This window comes from Danio aesculapii, chromosome 19, assembly GCF_903798145.1.
Source record: "Danio aesculapii chromosome 19, fDanAes4.1, whole genome shotgun sequence".
Classification (NCBI taxonomy): domain Eukaryota; kingdom Metazoa; phylum Chordata; class Actinopteri; order Cypriniformes; family Danionidae; genus Danio; species Danio aesculapii.
In genome coordinates this window covers 48,520,675-48,546,259 of record NC_079453.1, presented here as the reverse complement: position 1 = coordinate 48,546,259, position 25,585 = coordinate 48,520,675, and the positions used below count along the sequence as shown (strand labels likewise).

At 35.5% G+C, this 25,585-nt stretch overlaps 1 protein-coding gene across 1 annotated transcript in view; it reads left to right on the top strand.

Annotated features, from left to right (window-relative positions):
- eif3hb (eukaryotic translation initiation factor 3, subunit H, b) overlaps nucleotides 1–25,585 on the top strand; it is a 133,462-nt gene that overhangs the window by 57,017 nt on the left and 50,860 nt on the right. Inside the window, exon 3 of the mRNA XM_056479508.1 lies at nucleotides 24,954–25,121. Coding sequence (XP_056335483.1) covers nucleotides 24,954–25,121 — 168 coding nt within the window. The remainder of the gene's footprint in view (nucleotides 1–24,953; nucleotides 25,122–25,585) is intronic.

Below are 25,585 nucleotides of genomic sequence, written 5' to 3'. Positions count from 1 at the left end.
TTTTTTAACAGGAAGAGAGGGGATCATTTACTTGTGTTATAGATCAGGAGAAAGCACATAGTATACCATACTATGCAATAACAGTGTTACTTTGAAAATGTGAAATTAATCATTGATGTTGTGTTACGTTTCCTTGTTTATGTGACTTGTAGGCACAAAAGAAAACTATTGTCTTTCTTTGTTAAGAACAGCATTACAGTATGTGCTGTTAAGCTTTTTTGTCTATTTTATTTATTTCTTTTTGGTCAGTTTAGATGTTACTTTGGACTCATGGAGAATTAACGCAATGAATATTTGAAAATGTATCCTGTTTTGAGTAATTATTTAATATATATCTAAGAACATAAAAGGTGATTATATAAGGCAAATTCAATTCAAATCAATTCCCCTTTATTTGTATAGCGCTTATACAATGTAGATTGTGTCAAAGCAGCTTCACATAAAAGGTCACAGTAAATAGGAACAGTGTAGTTCAGTTTGTAGTGTTTAAGTTCAGTTCAGTTGAGCTCAGTTCAGTGTGGTTTAATAATCACTACTGAGAGTCCAAATATTGAAGAGCAAATCCAACGATGCGCAGCTCTACAGATCCCGAACCATGCAAGCTAGTGGCGACAGCAGAGAGGGAAAAAAAACTTCACTAAAGGCGGAAGTGAAGAAAAAAAACCTTGAGAGAAACCAGGCTCAGTTGGGCACGGCCATTTTAATTTCTCCGCTGGCCAAACGTCTTGTGCAGAGCTGCAGTCTCAGTGGCGGAGGCTGGAAGCTGGCCTCAGCGAAGACTCGTCTGTCTCTGGAGCGTCATAGGAATCAGTCTCATGTTCTCCACTCTTCCATGACCATCACAGTAGCTGCTCAGGATACGGCCTGGTCCAGGATATAAAAAACCTTGGGATCATCTTGTCATTGGTCTTGGATCGAATCAGTGACTCTGCATAGTCTGAGGGCCTCGGGAAGAGTATCCCCAGGTGGAAAATATCCCCAGGTGGAAAATAACAATAACTTATTAGAAATAAGTAAAGTTTATGTATTATACAAGTGTAAAACAGAGTACAGCAGTTGTCATAAACTTTATTTAATTCATTCATGTAAACTGAACATAAAGAGGTTAAGCTTAAACTAATGTTAACTTTTACGTTGGATTTATGTGATTAAATTGGATGGAAAATTGACATCCAATTGAATTACATAAAGTTTAACTTTTGGGGTTAAATATTTTTTTGAGTGTAGGTCCCCTTTAAATATGTTTTTACGCTTTCACAAAAGCATGTATTTCTTCAATGACCCTGTGTTGGAAATTCCCAATTTGTTTTAGTGTACTCTCATAACTCTCTTAGCTTTATTTTGTTTTAATGAACTTCATGCGTGCAACTAGTTTAATGAATATCTAAGAACATATATGCAGTTGAAATTATTCTCCCTCCTGCAAATTTGTTTTCTTTTTTAAATATTTCCTAAATTATCTTTAACAGAGCAAGATATTTTTCACAGTATTTCCTATAATATTTTTTTCTTCTGGAGAAAGTCTTATTTGTTTTATTTCGGCTAGAATAAAAGCAGTTTTTAATTTCTTTAAACCCATTTTACGGTCAATATTATAAGCCCCCTTAAGCTATATTTGTTTCAATTGTCTATAGAACAAACCACTGTTATACAATGACTTGCCTAATTACCCTAACTTTACCCTAATTAACCTCGTTAAGCCTTTAAATGTTACTTTAAGCTGAATACTAGTATCTTGAACTATATCTAGTCTAATATTATGTGCTGTCATCATGACGAAGATAAAATAAATCAGTTATTAGAGATGAGTTATTAAAACTATGTTTAGAAATGTGTTAAACAAATCTATTAAACAGAAATTGGGGGAAAAGATATACAGGAGGGCTAATAATTCTGACTTCAACTGTATATATTTTGTTCTTGAGCTGTCCAAGACTTCACTCAAGTCTTTAATAGCTTATTTCTTGTTCTGGGAACTTGTGTTGATTTCTGCCAATAACACACGCCCTGTTTCTGGGTCAGCCTTGCATGTACCCAACCCTACTTTGCCTTCTCCAAGGGTACTTACTGACAACGTTGGCTGTGCTGGATATGAACTGGCTGACTTTAGCTCTCCAAAAAAACCCTCCCTGCTTCCTCACCACAGGCTGTTCGCCAGCGCCGGGACTCTGTGTGCTTGTGTGTGATTCACCGTTTTATTTTTGTGGGACCCCTCATGTCATAAAATAGGGCGTCTTCCTCAGCGCCTGACAGAAAGCGGTGAGTAAGTGATGGATGCTGGCCGAGGCTGTAAGTGGTCATGCTCTGCAAGACTCCAGCAGCAGGTTATCTCTTTAACATCGGGGAATCAGACATCCTTCATACGTCTCCCTCACAGCCTGGATCTCCGCTGCTCCCATTTCAGCTGTTCTGTCTTGTGTTTTTCCACAGCTACAAATATACTCCTTATATTCTATATGTACAGTTGAGGGCAGCATTATTAGCCCTCCTGTATATTTTCCCCCAATTTCTGTTTATTCCATCACATCACTCTTCATCATAAACACTCAATCGTTGCATGTAGTAATTTTGTGACCTCTTGGACACCTTTAATGCTTCACACTTTACATATTTGCTGCGTTTATAAAGTGCCCATGTCTTGAGGTTGTTCTGTATGATGCGATTCTTCTACGCGTGAATTGATAGCATTGGAATCACAGGACTGATTCTTCTACCAAGCCAATCAAATATAAAAATACAAGTAAAAAGTAGTGACTGCAGGTTGAAGGAATAATAGTGGAGTAAACGCTAGCAGCAACATCCCGCTCTCTCTTGTAAAGCTAATACCGAAGTAACTGAAACTGCAATTTATCGACTGGCCACTGGGGGCTGGCTCCAGAAACTCCAGATGTTCACTGACTGCTATGCTAAATTGGCCATTTTTACAGCTGATAAAAACATGTTTACAGCCTCGTACAAAAGATGGTTTTAGTGTATATTAGGCTTGGGAGGTAATACGGTAATATGGTATACCGCGGGATCTAAAAATAGCAACGGTGTCAGTTTTAATACCGTTATACCGTCAAAAAAACATTGCACTTATATAGGAGACAAGTCTTAAATATTGAATATTATTTATTTAATGCCTAAAAATCAATAGCTAATAACAACCTGCAATCTGTGTGGGTCCTAACACCCCAGTATATTGATGAGGACTCTATACTGCTCAGTGAGCGCCGTCTTTCAGATGAGACGTTAAACTGTGGTCCTGACTCGCTGTGCACATTAAAAATCCCACAATGTCCCTTGAAAAAGAGCATCCTGGACAAATTTGCTCACTGGCCTCTGTCCATCACGGCCTCCTAACCATCCCCATATTATAATTAGCCTCATCACTCTGTCTCCTCTCCACCAATCAGCTGGTGTGTGATGTGAGGTCTGGCGCAAAATGGCTGCCGTCGCGTCATCCAGGTGGATGCTGCACACTGGTGGTGGATGAGAAGATTCCTCCCAAAAATGTGTAAAGCTTTGAGTGTCCAGAAAAGCGCTATATAAATGTAAGGAATTATTATTGTTATTATTATTATTATTATTATTATTATTATTATTATTATTATTATTATAAGTACCGATACATGAGAAAAAATGTACACAAGTGAAGTAAATGTAGAAGTTTTTACATATAGAAGTCAAGTTTCCAACTTTATTCAAACTTCATTTGTTGTTGTGCTCAGTATAGAAAAAGAGACTCATTAAGGAGTGTTTACATGGTGAGCAAATGATAATTTTAGGGTGTGAACTGTCCCTTTAAGACCTTCAGCAGACAGTAGATTGCTCCTGTTTGTTTTACAGTCAATTTATAGCATATTTTATGAATTATGGAAGTCGGTAGCATGCTTTTTTATTAATTTTCCCCTGCTGATGACTTGTGTGTGTATTCTAGTGTGTTTGTGTGTTGGTAGTACTGATTTACAAGTCAAGTTTGGGATTTAAAGGGACAGTTCACCCAAGAAAATGTACTTGGTTCAAGCCTGTTTGAGTTTCTTTCTTCTGTTGAACACAAAAGGAGATATTTTGAAGAATGTTGAAAGCATTTGACTTCCATAGTATTTTTCCTGCTGTAGAAGTCAGTGGCTTCCAACTTTATTAAACATGTATTTGTGTTGTTGTGCTCAAAATAAAAAAGAGACCCATTAAGGTTTTGAGTGTTTATATGGTGAGCAAATGATAATTTTAGGGTGTGAACTGTCCCTTTAAGACCTTCAGCAGACAGTAGATTGCTCCTGTTTGTTTTACAGTCAATTTATAGCATATTTTATGAATTATGGAAGTCGGTAGCATGCTTTTTTATTAATTTTCCCCTGCTGATGACTTGTGTGTGTATTCTAGTGTGTTTGTTTGTGTTTGTAGTACTGTTTTACAGGTAATGTTTGTGATTTAAAGGGATAGTTTACTCTCCCTTCACTTGTTTCCTGTTTAAGTTTCTTCTGTTGAACACAAACAGAGATATTTTGAAGAATGTTGGAAGCTTTTAACCATTAACTTCCATAGTATTATTTCCTACAATGGAAATCAATGGCTAACTTTATTAAAATTTCTCCTTTTATGTTCAACAGAAAAAAAGAGACTCATTGATGTTTGAGTGTTTAAATGGTGAGCAAATGCTATTTTCTTTGGAGTGAGCTGTCTCTTTAAGACCTTCTCCAAACAGCACAGAATGCTCCTATTTGTTTCTTTACATTCAGTTTATAACATATTTTATGAATTATTATGTCGATAGCATGCGTTTTTAAAGGTTTGCTGAGCTGATTACTTGTTTATTCACATGTGTGTGTTGGTAGTACTGATTTACAAGTCAAGTTTTGTCATTTAAAGGGACAGTTGACCCAAAAGTGAAAATTCTGTCATTATTTACTCACTCTTCACTTGTTGCAAACCTGTTTAGAGATATTTTGAAGCTTTCAACCATTGACCTCCATAGTATTTTTACATATAGAAGTCAAGTTTCCAACTTTATTTAAACTTCCTTTGTTGTTGTGCTCAATATAGAAAAAGAGACTCATTAAGGAGTGTTTACATGGTGAGCAAATGATAATTTTAGGGTGTGAACTGTCCCTTTAAGACCTTCAGCAGACAGTAGATTGCTCCTGTTTGTTTTACAGTCAATTTATAGCATATTTTATGAATTATGGAAGTCGGTAGCATGCTTTTTTATTAATTTTCCCCTCCTGATGACTTGTGTGTGTATTCTAGTGTGTTTGTGTGTTGGTAGTACTGATTTACAAGTCAAGTTTGGGATTTAAAGGGACAGTTCACCCAAGAAAATGTACTTGGTTCAAGCCTGTTTGAGTTTCTTTCTTCTGTTGAACACAAAAGGAGATATTTTGAAGAATGTTGAAAGCATTTGACTTCCATAGTATTTTTCCTGCTGTAGAAGTCAGTGGCTTCCAACTTTATTAAACATGTATTTGTGTTGTTGTGCTCAAAATAAAAAAGAGACCCATTAAGGTTTTGAGTGTTTATATGGTGAGCAAATGATAATTTTAGGGTGTGAACTGTCCCTTTAAGACCTTCAGCAGACAGTAGATTGCTCCTGTTTGTTTTACATTCAATTTATAGCATATTTAATGAATTATGGAAGTCGGTAGCATGCTTTTTTATTAATTTTCCCCTGCTGATGACTTGTGTGTGTATTCTAGTGTGTGTTTTTGTGTTTGTAGTACTGCTTTACAGGTCAAGTTTGTGATTTAAAGGGATAGTTTACTCTCCCTTCACTTGTTTCCTGTTTAAGTTTCTTCTGTTGAACACAAAAGGAGATATTTTGAAGAATGTTGGAAGCTTTTAACCATTAACTTCCATAATATTATTTCCTACTATGGAAATCAATGGCTAACTTTATTAAAATTTCTCCTTTTATGTTCAACAGAAAAAAAGAGACTCATTGATGTTTGAGTGTTTAAATGGTGAGCAAATGCTATTTTCTTTGGAGTGAGCTGTCTCTTTAAGACCTTCTCCAAACAGCACAGAATGCTCCTATTTGTTTATTTTACATTCAGTTTATAACATATTTTATGAATTATTAAGTTGATAGCATGCTTTTTAAAGGTTTGCTGAGCTGATTACTTGTTTATTCACATGTGTGTGTTGGTAGTACTGATTTACAAGTCAAGTTTTGTCATTTAAAGGGACAGTTGACCCAAAAGTGAAAATTCTGTCATTATTTACTCACTCTTCACTTGTTGCAAACCTGTTTAGAGATATTTTGAAGCTTTCAGCCATTGACCTCCATAGTATTTTTACATATAGAAGTCAAGTTTCCAACTTTATTTAAACTTCCTTTGTTGTTGTGCTCAATATAGAAAAAGAGACTCATTAAGGAGTGTTTACATGGTGAGCAAATGATAATTTTAGGGTGTGAACTGTCCCTTTAAGACCTTCAGCAGACAGTAGATTGCTCCTGTTTGTTTTACAGTCAATTTATAGCAGATTTTATGAATTATGGAAGTCGGTAGCATGCTTTTTTTATTTGCTCTGCTGATGACTTGTGTGTGTATTCTAGTGTGTGTTTTTGTGTTTGTAGTACTGCTTTACAGGTCAAGTTTGTGATTTAAAGGGATAGTTTACTCTCCCTTCACTTGTTTCCTGTTTAAGTTTTTCTGTTGAACACAAACAGAGATATTTTGAAGAATGTTGGAAGCTTTTAACCATTAACTTCCATAGTATTATTTCCTACTATGGAAATCAATGGCTAACTTTATTAAAATTTCTCCTTTTATGTTCAACAGAAAAAAAGAGACTCATTGATGTTTGCGTGTTTAAATGGTGAGCAAATGCTATTTTCTTTGGAGTGAGCTGTCTCTTTAAGACCTTCTCCAAACAGCACAGAATGCTCCTATTTGTTTCTTTACATTCAGTTTATAACATATTTTATGAATTATTAAGTCGATAGCATGCTTTTTTTAAAGGTTTGCTGAGCTGATTACTTGTTTATTCACATGTGTGTGTTGGTAGTACTGATTTACAAGTCAAGTTTTGTCATTTAAAGGGACAGTTCATCCAAAAGTGAAAATTCTGTCATTATTTACTCACTCTTCACTTGTTGCAAACCTGTTTAGAGATATTTTGAAGCTTTCAGCCATTGACCTCCATAGTATTTTTACATATAGAAGTCAAGTTTCCAACTTTATTTAAACTTCCTTTGTTGTTGTGCTCAATATAGAAAAAGAGACTCATTAAGGTTTGAGTGTTTACATGGTGAGCAAATGATAATTTTAGGGTGTGAACTGTCCCTTTAAGACCTTCAGCAGACAGTAGATTGCTCCTGTTTGTTTTACAGTCAATTTATAGCATATTTTATGAATTATGGAAGTCGGTAGCATGCTTTTTTATTAATTTTCCCCTGCTGATGACTTGTGTGTGTATTCTAGTGGTTGTGTGTGTTGGTAGTACTGATTTACAAGTCAAGTTTGGGATTTAAAGGGACAGTTCACCCAAAAAATGTACTTGTTTCAAGCCTGTTTGACTTTCTGTCTTCTGTTGAACACAAAAGGAGATATTTTGAAGAATGTTGAAAGCGTTTGACTTCCATAGTATTTTTTCCTGCTGTAGAAGTCAGTGGCTTCCAACTTTATTAAACATGTATTTGTGTTGTTGTGCTCAAAATAGAAAAAGAGACTCATTAAGGTTTGAGTGTTTACATGGTGAGCAAATGATAATTTTAGGGTGTGAACTGTCCCTTTAAGACCTTCAGCAGACAGCACAGATTGCTCCTGTTTGTTTTAGTCAATTTATAGCATATTTAATGAATTATGGAAGTCGGTAGCATGCTTTTTTATTAATTTTCCCCTGCTGATGACTTTGTGTGTGTATTCTAGTGTGTTTGTTTGTGTTTGTAGTACTGCTTTACAGGTCAAGTTTGTTATTTAAAGGGACAGTTCATCCAAAAAAATTACTCACGCTTCACTTGTTTCAAGCCTGTTTGAGTTTCTGTCTTCTGTTGAACACAAAAGGAGATATTTTGAAGAATGTTGGAAGCTTTCAACCATAGAATTTCTTAGTATTATTCCTGCTGTAGAAGTCGTGGGTTCCAACTTTATTAACAATGTATTTATGTTGTTGTGCTCAATTTAAAAAAAAGAGACTCTTAAAAGTTTGAGTGTTTAAATGGTGAACAAATGTTGCTTTCTTGCATGAACTGTCTCTTTAAGACCGACAGAATGCTCCTGTTTGTTTTACATTCAATTTATAGCAGATTTTATGAATTATTAAGTCGGTAGGATGCTGTTTTTAGTTGCTCTGCCTATTTGATGACTTGTTTGTGTATTCACGTGTGTGTGTGTGTGTTGGTAGTACTGATTTACAAGTCAAGTTCGTGATTTAAAGGGACAGTTCACCCAAAAATTAAAATTCTGTCATTATTTACTCACTCTTCACTTGTTACAAACCTGGTTGGAGATATTTTGAAGCTTTCAACCATTGATGTCCATAGTATTTTTACATATAGAAGTCAATGACTGCCAGTTTCCTACTTTATTCCATGGTAAAAGAGACTCATTAATGTTTGAGTCTTTAAATGGTGAACTGTCCCTTTAATGACTGGAAAACCACTGACTCTAGATGGCGCCATTGCTCTTTCTCTAAACGCTGTTTTCTCTGTGCTGTTTTTAGTGTGAATAGTGTCTTTAATACTTCACATTCATGTAGCGCTGGAGCGTAACCTCAGCTTTGACGTGTCTGCTATTTCTGCTCTCATCAATAGGAGAAAATAACGTGGACGGTCGACTCTGAGCGTCTGCTTTGGCTCAAGAAACACAAAAAGAGAAGAAAAGGTCAAGGTTTTTAAACTCTGACAGAGTCTCAGAAGTCTGAATAAAGCTGAAGTTTATAGTGCAGCATCAGAAAACTAAACATAAGAGTCTCCAAACACCAGAGTAAAACACTGAGTCTAAAATAGCGTTTCTTGTCTGTGGGTAGGTAATATCATTGACGATTTTGTGAAAATAAGATTGTTAATTTATTATAAAGACATTTAAAGTGACACACATTTGATAATCAATTAATTTGATCATTTATATAGGTCAGTATTGTTTATTTTATTGGAAATATTTAGCTATAATGCTCGCTTTTCTTTTAAAAATGCTCAATTTTCTTTTTAAAATGCTTAGTTTTCTTAAAAGAAACTAGTAGTTTTCGTAATCTTTAGTTTATTTGTGTTAAACGGATTTCTGAGCCAACACATTTAATTGATTAAAAGTCACAGTAAATATATTTATGTCTCTTAAATTGGGATTTGTGTAAATTGTGAATATGTCACTTAATATATTAATGCTCATTAAATTGTATTTTTAATTTTTTTGTAAATTAATCTAAAACCCCCTCAGAATTATATGAATTATATCATTCAGAATGCTCCTTTTTTATAGAGAATAAACTGGTTATTTTTGCTCATCCTGAACATTTTTAGAGACTATAAACGATTTTATTCACTCACAGTTTTCCACCTATTATGATGTAATATTGTGCACATTTTGGACTTTTAGTATGCTAATATATTTTGCTCATCCTGAACATTTTTACAGACTAAAAACGATTTTATTCACTGACAATTTATTATCACTTAATATTGTGCACATTTTGACTTTTATTCTACCAATAAATCTTGTTTATTCTGAACATTTTTACAGTCTAAAAATTTAATTTAATTTTTTAATTTTTTTAAATAAATAATCGTGCATTGACAACTTTCCACTGATCATCATTTAAAATTTTGCACATTTGCACAATTTTATTTTGTGAATAAATTGATCAAAAATATTGATTATTTATAAATAATTACTGCCTATTTGTCACTAATTATCTCTTTAATGTTTTTGAAAAAATAACAGGCCTTTTTCAGCCTTTTTTAGCATGTAAGTTAATAATAGTTGATAATCATTGCATATTTATCATATTTTACACTCAAACAATGACCTTTGCTGTCCAACTACTTAAAATAACCTGAAACAACACAATTCTTGAGTTTTGTTTGCAACTACTTTATTCAATCCACCTAAATCTGTAAAATTTTATGGGTTAACTTAATTCCTTCATGTTGTCCCGACACAAATAATTTTTTTGTATACACACAAAACACACACACACACATAAAGAGTTGCGTAAAGATCCTGATGCTAAAAATACAGTTTTTCCATCACAGAAATATTAATTACTTTTTTACAATATAAAATTATTCATTTCCTTTTGCTCAGTTCCTTACTTTTCAGGGGTCGCCACAGCGGAATGAACCGCCAACTTATCCAGCATATGTTTACACAGTGGATGCCTATCCCATGCTGCAGTACTGGAAAACACCGATACACACTCATTCACACACAATTTAATGTATTCAATTCCCCTATAGCGCATGTGTTTGGACTGTGTGGGAAACCGGAGCACCCAGAGGAAACCCACATAAACACGAGGAGAACATGCAAACTCCACACAGAAACGCCAACTGGCTCAACCGGGACTAGAAACTGTGACCTTCTTGCTTTCTGCTACCCACTGAGCCATTGTGCCACCAATATAAAATTAAACACAGTATAAAAATGATATATAAATATAATTTTTTTCTTACTTAATATCGTGTAGAATTTTACAGTATAGGAAATGAATCACTTGTTGGCCATAATTTGAAATCAATATAAACACTGGCTAGCATTTTAATTTGAATGCACGTCTTGAATGCTAATTAATGTTGTCGATTGCTTATGTTATGCTGAGATCTTGAATTTGCATGCCTTTATGTAAGCAGCAGGCCTTCAAACAGTTTTCTGGCCTCTCCTATCTTGTCGCAGAGCCTTGACAAGCTGTCAGTGTCTGAATTGATCTTACAAGTGTGTGAGACAGAAAGAGTCTCGTATCAGAAAAGGAGAAAACAGAAATGAAGGAAAGGAATGGATGGGGAGATTGAGACGTGAGTGGAGACTGATGGCGGCTCTCATTAGCACTGCAGCTGCCACACACACACACACACACACACCTATGATGTGTGTCACCTGTGATATGGTCTTATTTATCCACAACACCTCTGTGGAAAATAAGAAACGATGCTGCTACTGATGCAGTGCACAGATTCATTTGACATCTCTTTTAGGCAGTAAGTTAATAATCAAATCAATCAGATAACTAAAAAAATAGATAAATAATAGATAGAGAGAGTCATTTTGCACTTCTTCTTAGCCAATACATATTTAAATAAAACACACTTTATTTATTGATAATGATTGGCTATTTATCATTCATCATCATTCATATATTAATGCAATTTTGTGATATATATAATAGAAATGCTGCTGTGGACAGATTAAATGAACCCCTTTTAAACATTTTATTCAGCCGATACTTTATATTTTTTTAGCCAATACTCATCTTGCACACTTTATTTAAAGGTTAGTAATAATCATCAGTCACTTGTTAATCATCAAATATTAATCATGATTTATTGTTAGCATTGTTCATATTTATTGAAAACTAATTGGTTAGTTTTTTAAAGACAGTTGAAGTCATAATTATTAGCCCCCGTTTATTTTTTCCTCAATTTCTGTTTAACAGAGAGCAGATTTTCTTCAGCACATTTCTAATCATAATAGTTTTAATAACTCATCTCTAATAACTGATTTATTTTGTCTTTGTCATGATGACAGTAAATAATATTAGACTAGATATTCTTCAAGACACTTCTATACAGCTTAAAGTGACATTTAAAGGCTTAACTAGGTTAATTAGGTTAACTAGGCCGGTTAGGGTAATTAGGCAAGTTATTGTAAACAGTGGTTTGTTCTGTAGACTATCAAAAATATATAGCTTAAAGGGGCTGATAATTTAGACCTAAAAATGTAAAAAAAAAAACTACAGAAGCTTTTATTCTAGTCGAAATAAAGCAAATAAGACTTTCTCCTGAAGAAAAAAATATTATCAGACATTAGAGCTGTGAACCTACACTGGTCTCACGGTTCGCTTCAGTTACGACTCTCTTGCCATTGATTCGGCTCAATTCGATATCTCCGTGCATCACGGTGCATTGACGATGATTTCCATACACAATTTTATATTTAGGGGGTGGGGGGTGGGGGGGCTATAATAAGATGTCTGTATAAACACAAACACACATAGACTCACAGACACACAAAAACTCACACACACACACACACACAAACATAAACAGCACCAAACAAGCGAAACACAGCATCACGCTCTCTCTCTTTCACACACACACACACGCACGCACACACGCACACTCACATGCTTGCGCGTGCTTGCTTGCTCGTCGGGAGCGATATTGTTAGACCACCCGTTACCGTTCAAATTACATTTACATTTAGTCATTTAGCAGACGCTTTTATCCAAAGCGACTTACACATGAGGACAAGGAAGCAATTTACACAACTAAAAGAGCAGCAGTGAACAAGTGCTATAGACAAGTTTCAGGTGTGTAAAGTCTAAGAAGCAAAGCATTAGTAGTGTTTTTATTTTTTTGAGAGAGTACAGTTAGTGGTATAGCCAGAGAGGCAGTTACAGATTAGGAAGGAAAGTGGAGACTAAAAACTTACTGAAAAACTTGGAGACTGTTAAATTACACCAGAGTTACCGACTGCTCCTGCGCTTTATTTGGAAATTTATTTCCGCACCGCAAGAAATCTGGTCGGGTCCCGACTCGATTACTCGAATGCAGACCTCTATCCAGAAGTATCGCTGTAACAGCCGAGAGGAGAGGAAAAGTCACGCAGCCGGTCACATGGGACACAGTGAGAGAGAGAAATGGAGTTTACTTTAATTCTCTCAATCGCAGTAAAATAGGGGCTTCTGCTGTAAGCGTCACTGAAATACTGTCCAGCAAACACACACGCAGTGAAATTGTGCACAGTTTCTGCGTTTTTAAGTAGTTGGAGCGTTGTAAACACTCGCGCTCGCCTCCCTCGCCATAGTAAGCTACGGCGACATAGCGCATATGAGATAAATGACGTCGCTACATAATAACCGGTTATGATAATTACTGAACCGATACTGAATTGTCCACGTCTGCAATCGCGGTGCACTGAAGAAACTATTAATTTTGACACCCCTATCAGACACACTGTAAAAACCTCCTTGCTCTGTCAAACATCATTTGGGAAATATTCTAAAAAGAAAAAGAAATCAAAGGGGGTTTAATAATTCTGTCTTCAACTGTATATTAATAATTGTTAATATATTAATGATTGTTTTATTAATTATTAGATTTATTTGTTGTTAATTATTTATCACAAATTGTCAAACAACTTCAGATTCATTTTGAGCATTATATTTAACCAAGTTCATAATAATAATAATAATAATAAAAATTTAGCACATTTTATTTAGCCAGTAGGTTTATCAATAATCATAGTTTTTTAATTATAATGTTGAGAAATATAAGTTAGTTTTTCCCATTTTATTATTATTATTTTTTTGCCAATAAGTTCATTAATAAACCATCATTGCATTGTATCACTAAAATGTTATTTATATATTAATATTAATATTATATATAATATTAATATTAATATTAATGTTAATATATATTAATATTTACTGTACTTATCCAGAGCGAGCAGAAGGGCTGCCAAAATCACTCTGGACACCTCACACCCAGCACACCGCCTCTTTGAACTTTTACCTTCTGGTGGACGCTACAGAGCACTGCGCACCAGAACAGCCCGACACAGAAACAGTTTCTTCCCTCAGGCAATCCATCTCATGAACACTTGATGATAATAATTGTGAAACCAACATCACTACTTGCTATACACTTTTATACACATATACACTTATTTAACAACACACTTTACATGCCAATTTGCACATAACAGCTGCACATATAACGTTGTATATAGTAATAAACACATACATACACTTGTCAATCTGTATATTTGCACTCACTACTTACTTCTATTTTTTTAAATATATTTATTATCTGTTTTTTGTCCTGTCTCTGTAATTCTGTTGCACTGTAGAAGCTCTGTCACCAAAACAAATTCCTAGTATGTGTGAACATACCTGGCAATAAAGATCTTTCTGATTTCTGATTCTGATTTCTGATTTATATATTAAATGTTATTTTGAACATTTTATTAATCCAATAAATGTTTTATTAATAATAATAAAAAATCACATTCATCTCTATCCTCATATTTTCCTCCAAATGTGTTATTTGCAGCAGTGGGGCGTCCCATTTGACATTTGGAGGCGTTCATGAATGTGACGATGTGCTCGTTACCTAACAGGCAGTGCTTCAGAGTGGATCTGTGTTTTGGGACAACCGATGTTCAGATTGAACTCTCTCCATAACCAGTGTCTCATAAGAGGGACACGCTGAACCCATTAGCACAGCACAGGCCTGCTTTTAATGTATTCATATATATATATATATATATTTATTTATATTTATATCTGTGTTGTACATGGCAGTGGATTGAGAGTCACATGGTGAGCTGTCTGCTGCATCACGCTCTCTCTCTCTCTGTCTGTATGACCCTCTCATTAGTCATATATTAGGGTTAAATATAGTCTGAGGTTGTGTTACGGTTAATGTTAGAGGAGCAGATGATGATGTAGGAGATGGGTAAACATGTCTGACTCTTTCTGAGAAAAAAAACATACTGGGACAAAAAGTACAGTGTGATCCGTCCATCCATTTATCCGTCTGTCTATCTGTCTATCCATCTGTCTATCCATCCATGGATCAATCCATCCATTCATCATTCTAACCATTCATTCATCATTCTGACCATCCATCCATCCACACACATCCAGCCATCCTTCTATGCATCCATCCACACCTCCGTCTATCCATACATTCCTTTAATTCATCCATCCATCTGACCATCCATCCATGCATCCATGCATCCATCCATCCATCCGTCTAACTGTCTATCCATTTATGCACCCATTCCTTCAATTCTGACTATCCATCCATCCATCCATCCATCCATCCATCCATCATTCTGTCCATCCGTCCGTCCGTCTGTCCATCCATCCATCCATCCTTCCATCCATCCATCCATCTATCCATCCAACCATCCATTCCTTCAATTCTGACCATCCATCATTCTGACCATCTATCCATCCATTCATCCATCTATCCATCCTTCTGTTCGTCTATCCATCCATCCTTTAATGCAACTACTCATCCTTCTGTTCGTCCATCCATGGATCCATCATTCTGACCATCCATCCATCCATCCATCCATCCAATCCTTTAATTCTGACTATCCATCCATCATTCTGTCCATCTGTCTGTCTGACCATCCATCCATCCATCCATCCATCTATCCATCCATCCATTCCTTCAATTCTGACTATCCATCCATCATTCTGACCATCCATCCATTCATCCATCTATCCATCGTTCTGTTCGTCCACCCATCCATCCATCCTTCAATGCTACTACTCATCCTTCTGTTCGTCCATCCATGCATCCATCATTCTGACCATCCATCCATCCATCCATCCATCCATCCATCCATCCATCCATCCATCTATTCCTTCAATTCTGACTATCCATCCATCATTCTGACCATCCATCCATTCATCCATCTATCCATCGTTCTGTTCGTCCATCCATCCATCCTTCAATGCAACTACTCATCCTTCTGTTCGTCCATCCATGCATCCATCATTCTGACCATCCATCCATCCATCCATCCATCCATCTATCCATCCATCCATCCATTCCTTTAATTCTGACTATCCATCCATCATTCTGTCCATTGGTCCGTCTGTCCATCCATCCATCCTTCCATCCATCCATCCATCCATCCATCAATTCCTTCAATTCTGACTATCCATCCATCATTCTGACCATCCATCCGTTCATCCACCTATCCATCCTTCTGTCTGTCCATCCATGGATCCATCATTCTGACCATCCATCCATCCATCCATCCATCCATCCATCCAATCCTTTAATTCTGACTATCCATCCATCATTCTGTCCATCTGTCTGTCTGACCATCCATCCATCCATCCATCCATCTATCCATCCATCCATTCCTTCAATTCTGACTATCCATCCATCATTCTGACCATCCATCCATTCATCCATCTATCCATCGTTCTGTTCGTCCATCCATCCAAGCATCCTTCAATGCTACTACTCATCCTTCTGTTCGTCCATCCATGCATCCATCATTCTGACCATCCATCCATCCATCCATCCATCCATCCATCCATCCATCCATCTATTCCTTCAATTCTGACTATCCATCCATCATTCTGACCATCCATCCATTCATCCATCTATTCATCGTTCTGTTCGTCCATCCATCCATCCTTCAATGCAACTACTCATCCTTCTGTTCGTCCATCCATGCATCCATCATTCTGACCATCCATCCATCCATCCATCCATCTATCCATCCATCCATCCATCCATCCATTCCTTTAATTCTGACTATCCATCCATCATTCTGTCCATTGGTCCATCTGTCCATCCATCCATCCTTCCATCCATCCATCCATCCATCCATCAATTCCTTCAATTCTGACTATCCATCCATCATTCAGACCATCCATCCGTTCATCCACCTATCCATCCTTCTGTCTGTCCATCCATCCATCCTTCAATGCAACTATTCATCCTTCTGTTCGTCCATCCATGCATCCATCATTCTGACCATCCATCCATCCATCCATCTATCCATCCATCCATCCATTCCTTTAATTCTGACTATCCATCCATCATTCTGTCCATTGGTCCGTCTGTCCATCCATCCATCCATCCTTCCATCCATCCATCCATCCATCCATCCATCAATTCTGACTATCCATCCATCATTCTGACCATCCATCCGTTCATCCACCTATCCATCCTTCTGTCTGTCCATCCATCGATCCTTCAATGCAACTATTCATCCTTCTGTTCGTCCATCCATGCATCCACCATTCTGACCATCCATCCATCCATCAATTGTATCTATCTGTCCATCCATAAAGGAATGAAATAGCTGCTGACTCCCATAGTAATATTGGTTCCTACTGTGGATGTCAGTAGCCATGTTTCAATCCAAAGATGCAAATTGTATTTTAATATGAATCAAACTAGACTAAAATTAGCCACGAGGTTGCATTGAGATTTCCCATATATATCTTTTGTGTTGAACAGAAGAACACAGATTTCATAAAAGTTTAGAAGCACTTGAGTGTGAATAAATAGATAATGTGGAACTAATAACACGATTTCAAACTTTCTGGTCAAGTTTTCTCAAGCCAACATTGAATCTTGTTTGGCAAACCTTATCTACTTGGATGTGAAGTACATGCGTGTGTGTGTGTGTGTCTGTGTGTGTGTGTTGTTAGAAATAATTTCATCTTTTGCTGGTTTTGCTGTTTTGCTTGATGAAAGTCCACTTCCAATTGCCTGGGAAATGATAGATTTCTCTGCAACAAGCCCACAATTCATGACTATTACATTTACACGACCCAAAATACACTGTGCTTTTGCTCCTTTGACCTGGAGGTGATGGAGGGTGAAGTTGATGTTGTGCTGTTTAATTTGAACACTCTTTGATCATTCCTCTTTCAGTTCTACTTTAACACTAGCGTTTTGAAATCACGTTGCTGTTCCAGATCTGCCATTTTGGACCTTCCCGTTTTTCTGTTTTGTAAACCACTATATTTATAACCATTTATTCATCATTCTGATCATCCGTTCATCCATCCATCCATTCCTTCAATGCATTCATCAGTCTGACCATCCGTCTATGCATTCTTCCATGAATCCATCCGTCTGTCCATCCATCCATCCATCCATCTGCCCATCCATCCATGTGTCCATCCATCCATCCATCAATCATTCTGTCTATCCATCCATCATTCTGACCATCCATCCATCCATCCATCCATTCAATTCATACATTCTGATTAGCCGTCCGTCTATCCGTCTGTCCGTCCGTCCATCCATTCATCCATCATTCTGATTATCCATCCGTCAGTCCATCCATCCATCTGTCCATCCATCCATCCATCCATCATTCTGACTATCCATCCAACCATCATTCTGACCATCCATCCGTCCGTCTATCCCATCCATCCATTCCTTCAATTCATTCATCATTTTGACTATCTATCCATCCATCTATCCATCCATCCATCCATCCATCCATCCATCCATCCATCCATCCATCCATCATTCTGACTATCCATCCATCCATCATTCTGTCCGTCCATCTGTCTGTCCATCCATCTATCCGTCTGCCCATCCATGTGTCCATTCATCCATCCATGTGTCCATGTGTCCATCCATCCATCCATCCTTCCATCCATCCATCAATCATTCTGACTATCCATCCATCATTCTGAGCATCCATCTGTCCATCCATCCATCCATCCATCCATCCATCCATCCATCCATTCCTTCAATTCATCCATTCTGACTAGCCGTCCGTTCATCCGTCTGTCCGTCCGTCCATCCATTCATCCATCATTCTGATTATCCATCCATCCATCCATCCATCCATCCATCCATCCATCCATCATTCTGATTATCCATCCATCCGTCATTCTGACCATCCATCTGTCTGTCCGTCCATCCATCCATCAATCCATCCATCCATCCATCCATCCATCCATCAATCCATCCATCCATCCATCCATCCATCATTCTGACTATTAGTTTATATTCATCCATTCAACCATAATTCTGACCATCCGTCCGTCCGTCTATCCATCCATCCATCCATTCTTTCAATTCATTCATCATTTTGACCATCCATCCATCATTCTGTCCGTCCATCTGTCTGTCCATCCATCTATCCTAGATGAAAGTCTATCCTAGATCCATCCAATTGCCTGGGAAATGATAGATTTCTCTGCAACAAGCCCACAAGTCATGACTATTACATTTACACGACCCAAAATACACTGTGCTTTTGCTCCTTTGACCTGGAGGTGATGGAGGGTGAAGTTGATGTTGTGCTGTTTAATTTGAACACTCTTTGATCATTCCTCTTTCAGTTCTACTTGAAATCACATTGCTGTTCCAGATCTGCCGTTTTTGGCCTTCCCGTTTTTCTGTTTGTAAACCACTACAACATCTGAAGTGTCCGCACGAGAAGTCAGAAAGTTAATGCAAGGTCTCAGCTCGTGCAAGAGAAGAGGAAAAAAAAAATCTTCCATGCAAAATCCGGTGGGTTTGGCCTTGTTTTGATATTTTTTTAGGGTGGTGTTTTTTTCCCCGAATGAAAATCCATTTAATTACAGGATGCCATCAGCTAGACTCTCATTATCTTGTTTTTTGTGTTGTTGTTTCAAGTGTTTTAGGGGCTTTGGGTTGGTGCGTTTTGTCTCCTTTTAACATCTTTTCCTTTTTTTTGTTTAACTCTCATGCAACTCATTTGTACTTTGCAGAATCTGGTCTGTGGTTTCTGTATGCACACATTTTTCACTGCTTTTGAAGTGCGCTTTGTGTCCTCTCTAAAATACTTCTCCATCTTTTCATCCCCTCCGACACTCTTGTAACACATATTTCCGTTCGCAGTCGTGCTTCCCAAAGGATCGCCCATTTGATTTGCTTAATTTATTTATTTGTTTTGAGTTACTGTTGCCTTCAGTCCTATGGCTAGTCTTCATATCGCAGATGTTTTCTCATGAGAGTGAATCGCTTGTTTTTTTATGTACCTTGCGATACTCTCCAGCTGTTTTAATAAAATGAAGACCCCTTGTTATGCTCATGTTAATAATCCTGCTATCTCTCTCCTGGGTTTGGGAATGAAACTCAATGGCCTTTAGGGTTTCTTTCGGGACGTCAGGACTCTGGTTTGGCACACAAGAGTGGAAATTGTTGTCCAGCTTTAATGTGTTTGTGTTCGTACATTTATCACTTTTTGTAGGACCAAATCTGGCTGTGTTTGGGTCAAAGTTTCCAGAGTTGACTCTTTACTGAAAAACTTGTGTACTGATGTGAACATACTATACCCTAGGGCAGTGGTTCTCAAACTTTTAAGCCAGCGACCCCCAATGTAAGATCGTCAAGAACTCGCGACCCCCCCCCACTACCAAAGCATTTAAAAACAATAAAAATAACCTTTTTTATGCTGTTCACAATATTTTAACTATATTCACTATACATGACAGGGCTCGAAATTAACATTTTTGCTTTGTAGTACTGGTGCTCCTATCTTTAAAAATGTAGGTGCACCAGCCAAAATTTTGTGGCTCCCACCAATTATCGCACTGTTACTACAAGTTTTATAAACAGATTTATTGCATTTGAAATCAACACTAATCAAAACTAACAAGCAAAAAATATATATATATGCATGCGTGAGGAAACATGTCTCAATGAAATCCCGTTATCACAAGAAAACACATTTTTATAGCATAATTGAGTGACCAAAAGATATCATGGACGGACCGCTGACCGGCCCTGCACACACTGCTTGACATGAATTCATTAATGAATCTGTTACCGATACCTGTGCTGTGTTCTCACGGGTGGTGTCTGATATTGCACAGATGCTTTTGACATATACCTTATTATGTGCATACGTCATTTTAATAGCAATACCGCTCTTTTCATGAGCTCCAATATTAGTTTAATCTTAGTCTGTGCTAGCCTTTTTGCGATGGTGTACATGGTGTTAACTTTTACATATAGCTGCCACTTGTACGGCTGACAGCGTCTGGCGATTAAATAAAGGATTAAACAGAACCTCTCGTGCTTAAAATATGTAGATGTGGCAAACAGTTACCTGAAAATTCCGTCCCACAGACTTTACAGGGAACGCTTTGGTTATTCATAGCGGACTTGAAGCCAATGGAAGTCTTTTATGCACTCTTCAAAACGTGTAGACGGTGGATTAACATTCAGCACATGATCAGTAATCAGATGTGCTATTAGTTGTAGCTTTAGGTGTTTCTAAGACAAACTCTGTCAGTGTTGTTTTTATTCTCATCTTCAGCGCTTTACATTTTCCCGGTTGTAGCTCAAGCCATCTGTAGACAGGAGGCATTGACTGAGTGATTGACAGCTGATTTTAGCCAATCCATTCGTGTTCAGTTCTTGGAGCAGTGGGCCAATAAGAAGCGCATAAGTCGGGACAAGCGTAGAGGGCTTTGTTTACTGCGGCAAGTGTACATGACAACAGTTTTAAACTGTTCCTGAGCGCTGCGTTTTAAGTGCAAAGATGCATTCTGCCTGAATGTGTCCTAAATACTTTATCAATTCATCAGTGATATCTTGAAAATCTGAAAATATAAGCTTTCACTTGTAATACTGAAAAAAATTTATTATAATCACTGAAAATTACACTCTCGCGACCCCTTGAAATTATTCTGCGACCCCCACAGGGGTCCCGACCCCCAGTTTGAGAACCACTGCCCTAGGGATGCACCAATGAAATGTGACAATATATACAGTTATTTTGACTATATAATAAATATAAAGACACAAACTCATTCTGGCACACTTTTTGCATTTTATTTGTCATGGCAAAATAATAAATAAATAAAACAATAAAACCTCCCGGTGTTGGTGTGGGTGCACTCCGGGTGCTCCGGTTTCCCCCACAGTCACTATAGGTGAATTAAATAAGCTAAATTGGCCGTAGTGTTTGTGTGTGAATGCAAGAGTGTATGGGTGTTTTCCAGTGCTGGTTTTTGGCTGGAAGGGCTTCCGCTGCGTAAAACATATGCTGGATAAGTGTCACGATCACCAGCGATCATAACTCCCAGATCGCTGGATCTCACACACATGGACTACAATTCCGCCATTAATGGACTACATATTCAGTCATGCCACACACATACTCACACCTGCTCCAAGTCTCTACTGATTACATTCGCACCACCTGAGCATCGTCAAGGACTGATTACAAACACCATTTATGCAGCACACACACTCATTCACATTGCCGAGTCTTGTTATCTGTAAAGTGACATTACAACGCGTTTCCCTTAGTCTTGCTCCTCCGTGTTTTGATCTTTGCCTGGTTTCCCTTTCTCCTTGTCTGCCGCCTGTCTACCGACCTCTCGCCTGTGTTTGACTACGATTCTGGACTGCCTTTATACATCTGTTTGCACCTGTGTTGACCATTGCTTGCCTGACTTTGATTAAACCTGCAAGTGGATCCTAAACCTCAGTTGTCTCTGTCACTCCCAGTGTTACAATAAGTTGGCGGTTCATTCCACTGTGGGGACCCCTGATTAATAAAGGGACTAAGCCAAAGGAAAATGTATGAATGAATGAAAACAATAAAACCTCATCAAGATTGTCTGAAAGGTTTCTTGTACGTCATAGAAAAAGATGCATTTTTACATGGCACTGAAGCACAGATGAACATGAGGAATCTGATGTCTAATCATTTGTGGATTTAAATAAGATTACCTTGATCTTGCTTACTTTATCCTCACTTTATCCTAAAATCCTCCTCAATATTAAGAAAGCAAGATGCTAGTGTGTTAAATGGCGAACATGTTCAAGGATAAAGGATACTTCAAGTTTAACTGCATAAATAGAGTTGTTATGTTTTTGCACCAATGACAAAATCCGTCCGTGAAAATATGGCTTTGTGTTCTAAAATTAATTTCTGTAATTGTAATTAATTATTTAAAGAAAAATAATGACAGTTGCATGTTCTAATGTTGCCTCTGTTGAATATTTTAATGTTTAATAATAGTAATAACAATAATAATAATAATGAAAATAATAATAGTATTTATAATAAAAATAGCAATATTATTATTATTATTATTAACAACAACATTAATTATTAATAATAATAATAATAATAATAATAATAATAATAATGATAATGATAATGATAATAATAATAATGATAATAATAATAATAATAAGGATAATAATAATAATGATAATAATAATAATGATAATAATAATAATAATAATAATAATAATAATAGTGATGATAATAATAATAATGATAATAATAATAAAATTGATGATAATAATAATAATAATAATAATAATAATAATAATAATATTGATAATAATTATAATAACATTGATAATAATAACAATACTAGTATTATAAATAATAATGATAATTAATAATAATGAAAATAATAATAGTATTAATAATAAAAATAGCATTATTATTATCATTATTATTAATAACAACAACATTATTATTATTATTATTGTTATTATTGTTATTATTATTAATAATATTGATAATAATAATATTGATAATAATAATAATAATAACAATAATATTGATAATAATAATAATAATGGTGATAATAATAATAATAATAATAATTATAATAAACATTGATAATAATAACAATAATACTAGTATTATAAAAATTAATGATAATTAGTAATAATAATAATAATAATATTATTATTATTATTATTATTATTATTAATAATAATAATAATAATGATAATAATAATAATGATAATAATAATAATAACAATAATAATAACATTATTGATAATAATAACAATAGTATTAGTATTATAAATAATGATGATGATGATGATAATAATAATAGTAATTTTATCATTAATGATAATAATAATATTCATTTATTCATTTTCTTTTCAGCTTATTTCCTTTACTAATCTAGAGTCGCCAAAGCTGAATGAACCGCAATCTTATCCAGCATATGTTTTAAGCAGAGGATGCCCTTCCAGCTGCAACCCAACACTGAAAAACATCCATACACACTCATTCACACACATACATTGGAAATAATTTAGCTTACCCAATTCACTTATACTGCAGGATTTTGACTGGAAGACCCAGAGGAAACCCACGCAAACACGGGGAGAACATGCAAACTCCACACAGAAATGCTAACTGACCCAGCCGAGGCACGAACCAGTGACCTTCTTGCTGTGAGGCGATTGTGCTACCCACTGCACCATGCCCATAATATTAATAATAATAATAATAATAATAATAATAATAATAATAATAATAATAATAATAATAATAATTGTAGTATTTTTAATAATAATGATAACATTTATAATTATATTAATAATAATAATAATAATAATAATAATACAAATGATGATGATGATGATAATAATAATAATAATAATAAATGTATTAATCATAATAACAAAATATTAGTATTAAGAATATTAACAATAGCAATATTAGTATTAATAATAATAATACAAATAATACTAATAATAATTTTATTAATTTCATTATTAATAATAATAATGATTATAATAATAGTATTAATAATAACAAAATATTAATATAATACAAATGATAATAATAATAATGATAATAATAAAATTTTATTAATAATGATGACGATTATTATGATAATAATAATAGTAATAATAACAATAATAATTATAACAATGTTATTATTATTATTTAATAATTAATTAATACTACTACTACCACCAAAATACTAATATTTATTATAAATATTATTAATAATAAGTAAAATAAATATTATTATGTTATTATACTTATTATTGTAAATTTGATGTCGGTTATCACACAAATTGATAACTGACGTTTTTATAAATAAATATGTTTGCTGTTGTTTAGGTAACACTGGTATTCTCATTATGGATCTTTATTATTTTTTCAAAGCATGCTTAGATTTGAAAAAATATTCACTTGAGTGACCAAAGATCTTATTTTGGCACTATTTTGTAATGGTGTATGTAAAATCATGTATTCTTCATTTATTTGAATGTTCTAGCATTTGTTTTTGCACAACAGTTTTCAAAATATCATCATCTTCATTCAAGAAAAACCTATATTTACAGCTAAAAACCTCATATTGGTTAAATATTGGTCCCCAGACTCCATAAATCTGCGATATATTGTAGTGTGTGTGTGTGTGTGAGTGTGTGTGTGTGTGTCCATGTTGTTTGCAGTGACTGTGACCTGAAAAGTAGTTGCTCTGAGCTCCACATAATAATGAAAACAACAGTAATCAAGCAGCATCATGCCTTTATTTTGTCTTTTCTCTTACAGTTCAGTATCAGATGGAGATGATGAGAAGTCTGCGGCATGTCAACATTGATCATCTTCACGTGGGTTGGTACCAGTCAACTTTATACGGGTCGTTTGTCAGCCGAGCGCTTCTAGACTCTCAGTTCAGCTACCAACACGCTATCGAGGAGTCCGTCGTGCTAATATACGGTACGTTTCAATCACACTTCTCTTCTGTTATTTTTCTTCTTCATGTCAACTTCGTGTTTTTATCTGTTGCGACAGGAACATCAGAGAAATGTTATCAACAATCACGTTAGCATACTAATGTTAGCAGTATGCTAAACATGCTAAAACATGCTACTAGAATTGTAGAGTTAGAAACATGCGAGCAACATGCAACAATACTTTAGTAAGTTGTTAAATCTAAAACATGCTACTGACATGTTAGCAAACATGTTAGTCACATCTAGCATGGTGTTAAAGCTAAATCATGTTAGAAATGTGTTCAAATGTATGCAGCATGTCAAACAAGTTTTAAACAAGCTAGCAAAATGCTAAAACATAACGTTAACTGTGTTAAATCAACATCCTAATAAAATGCTAGCAATGTGTTGGCACACGTTAGAAACATGCTAACAATGTGTTAACAACTAGTAATATGAAAACATATT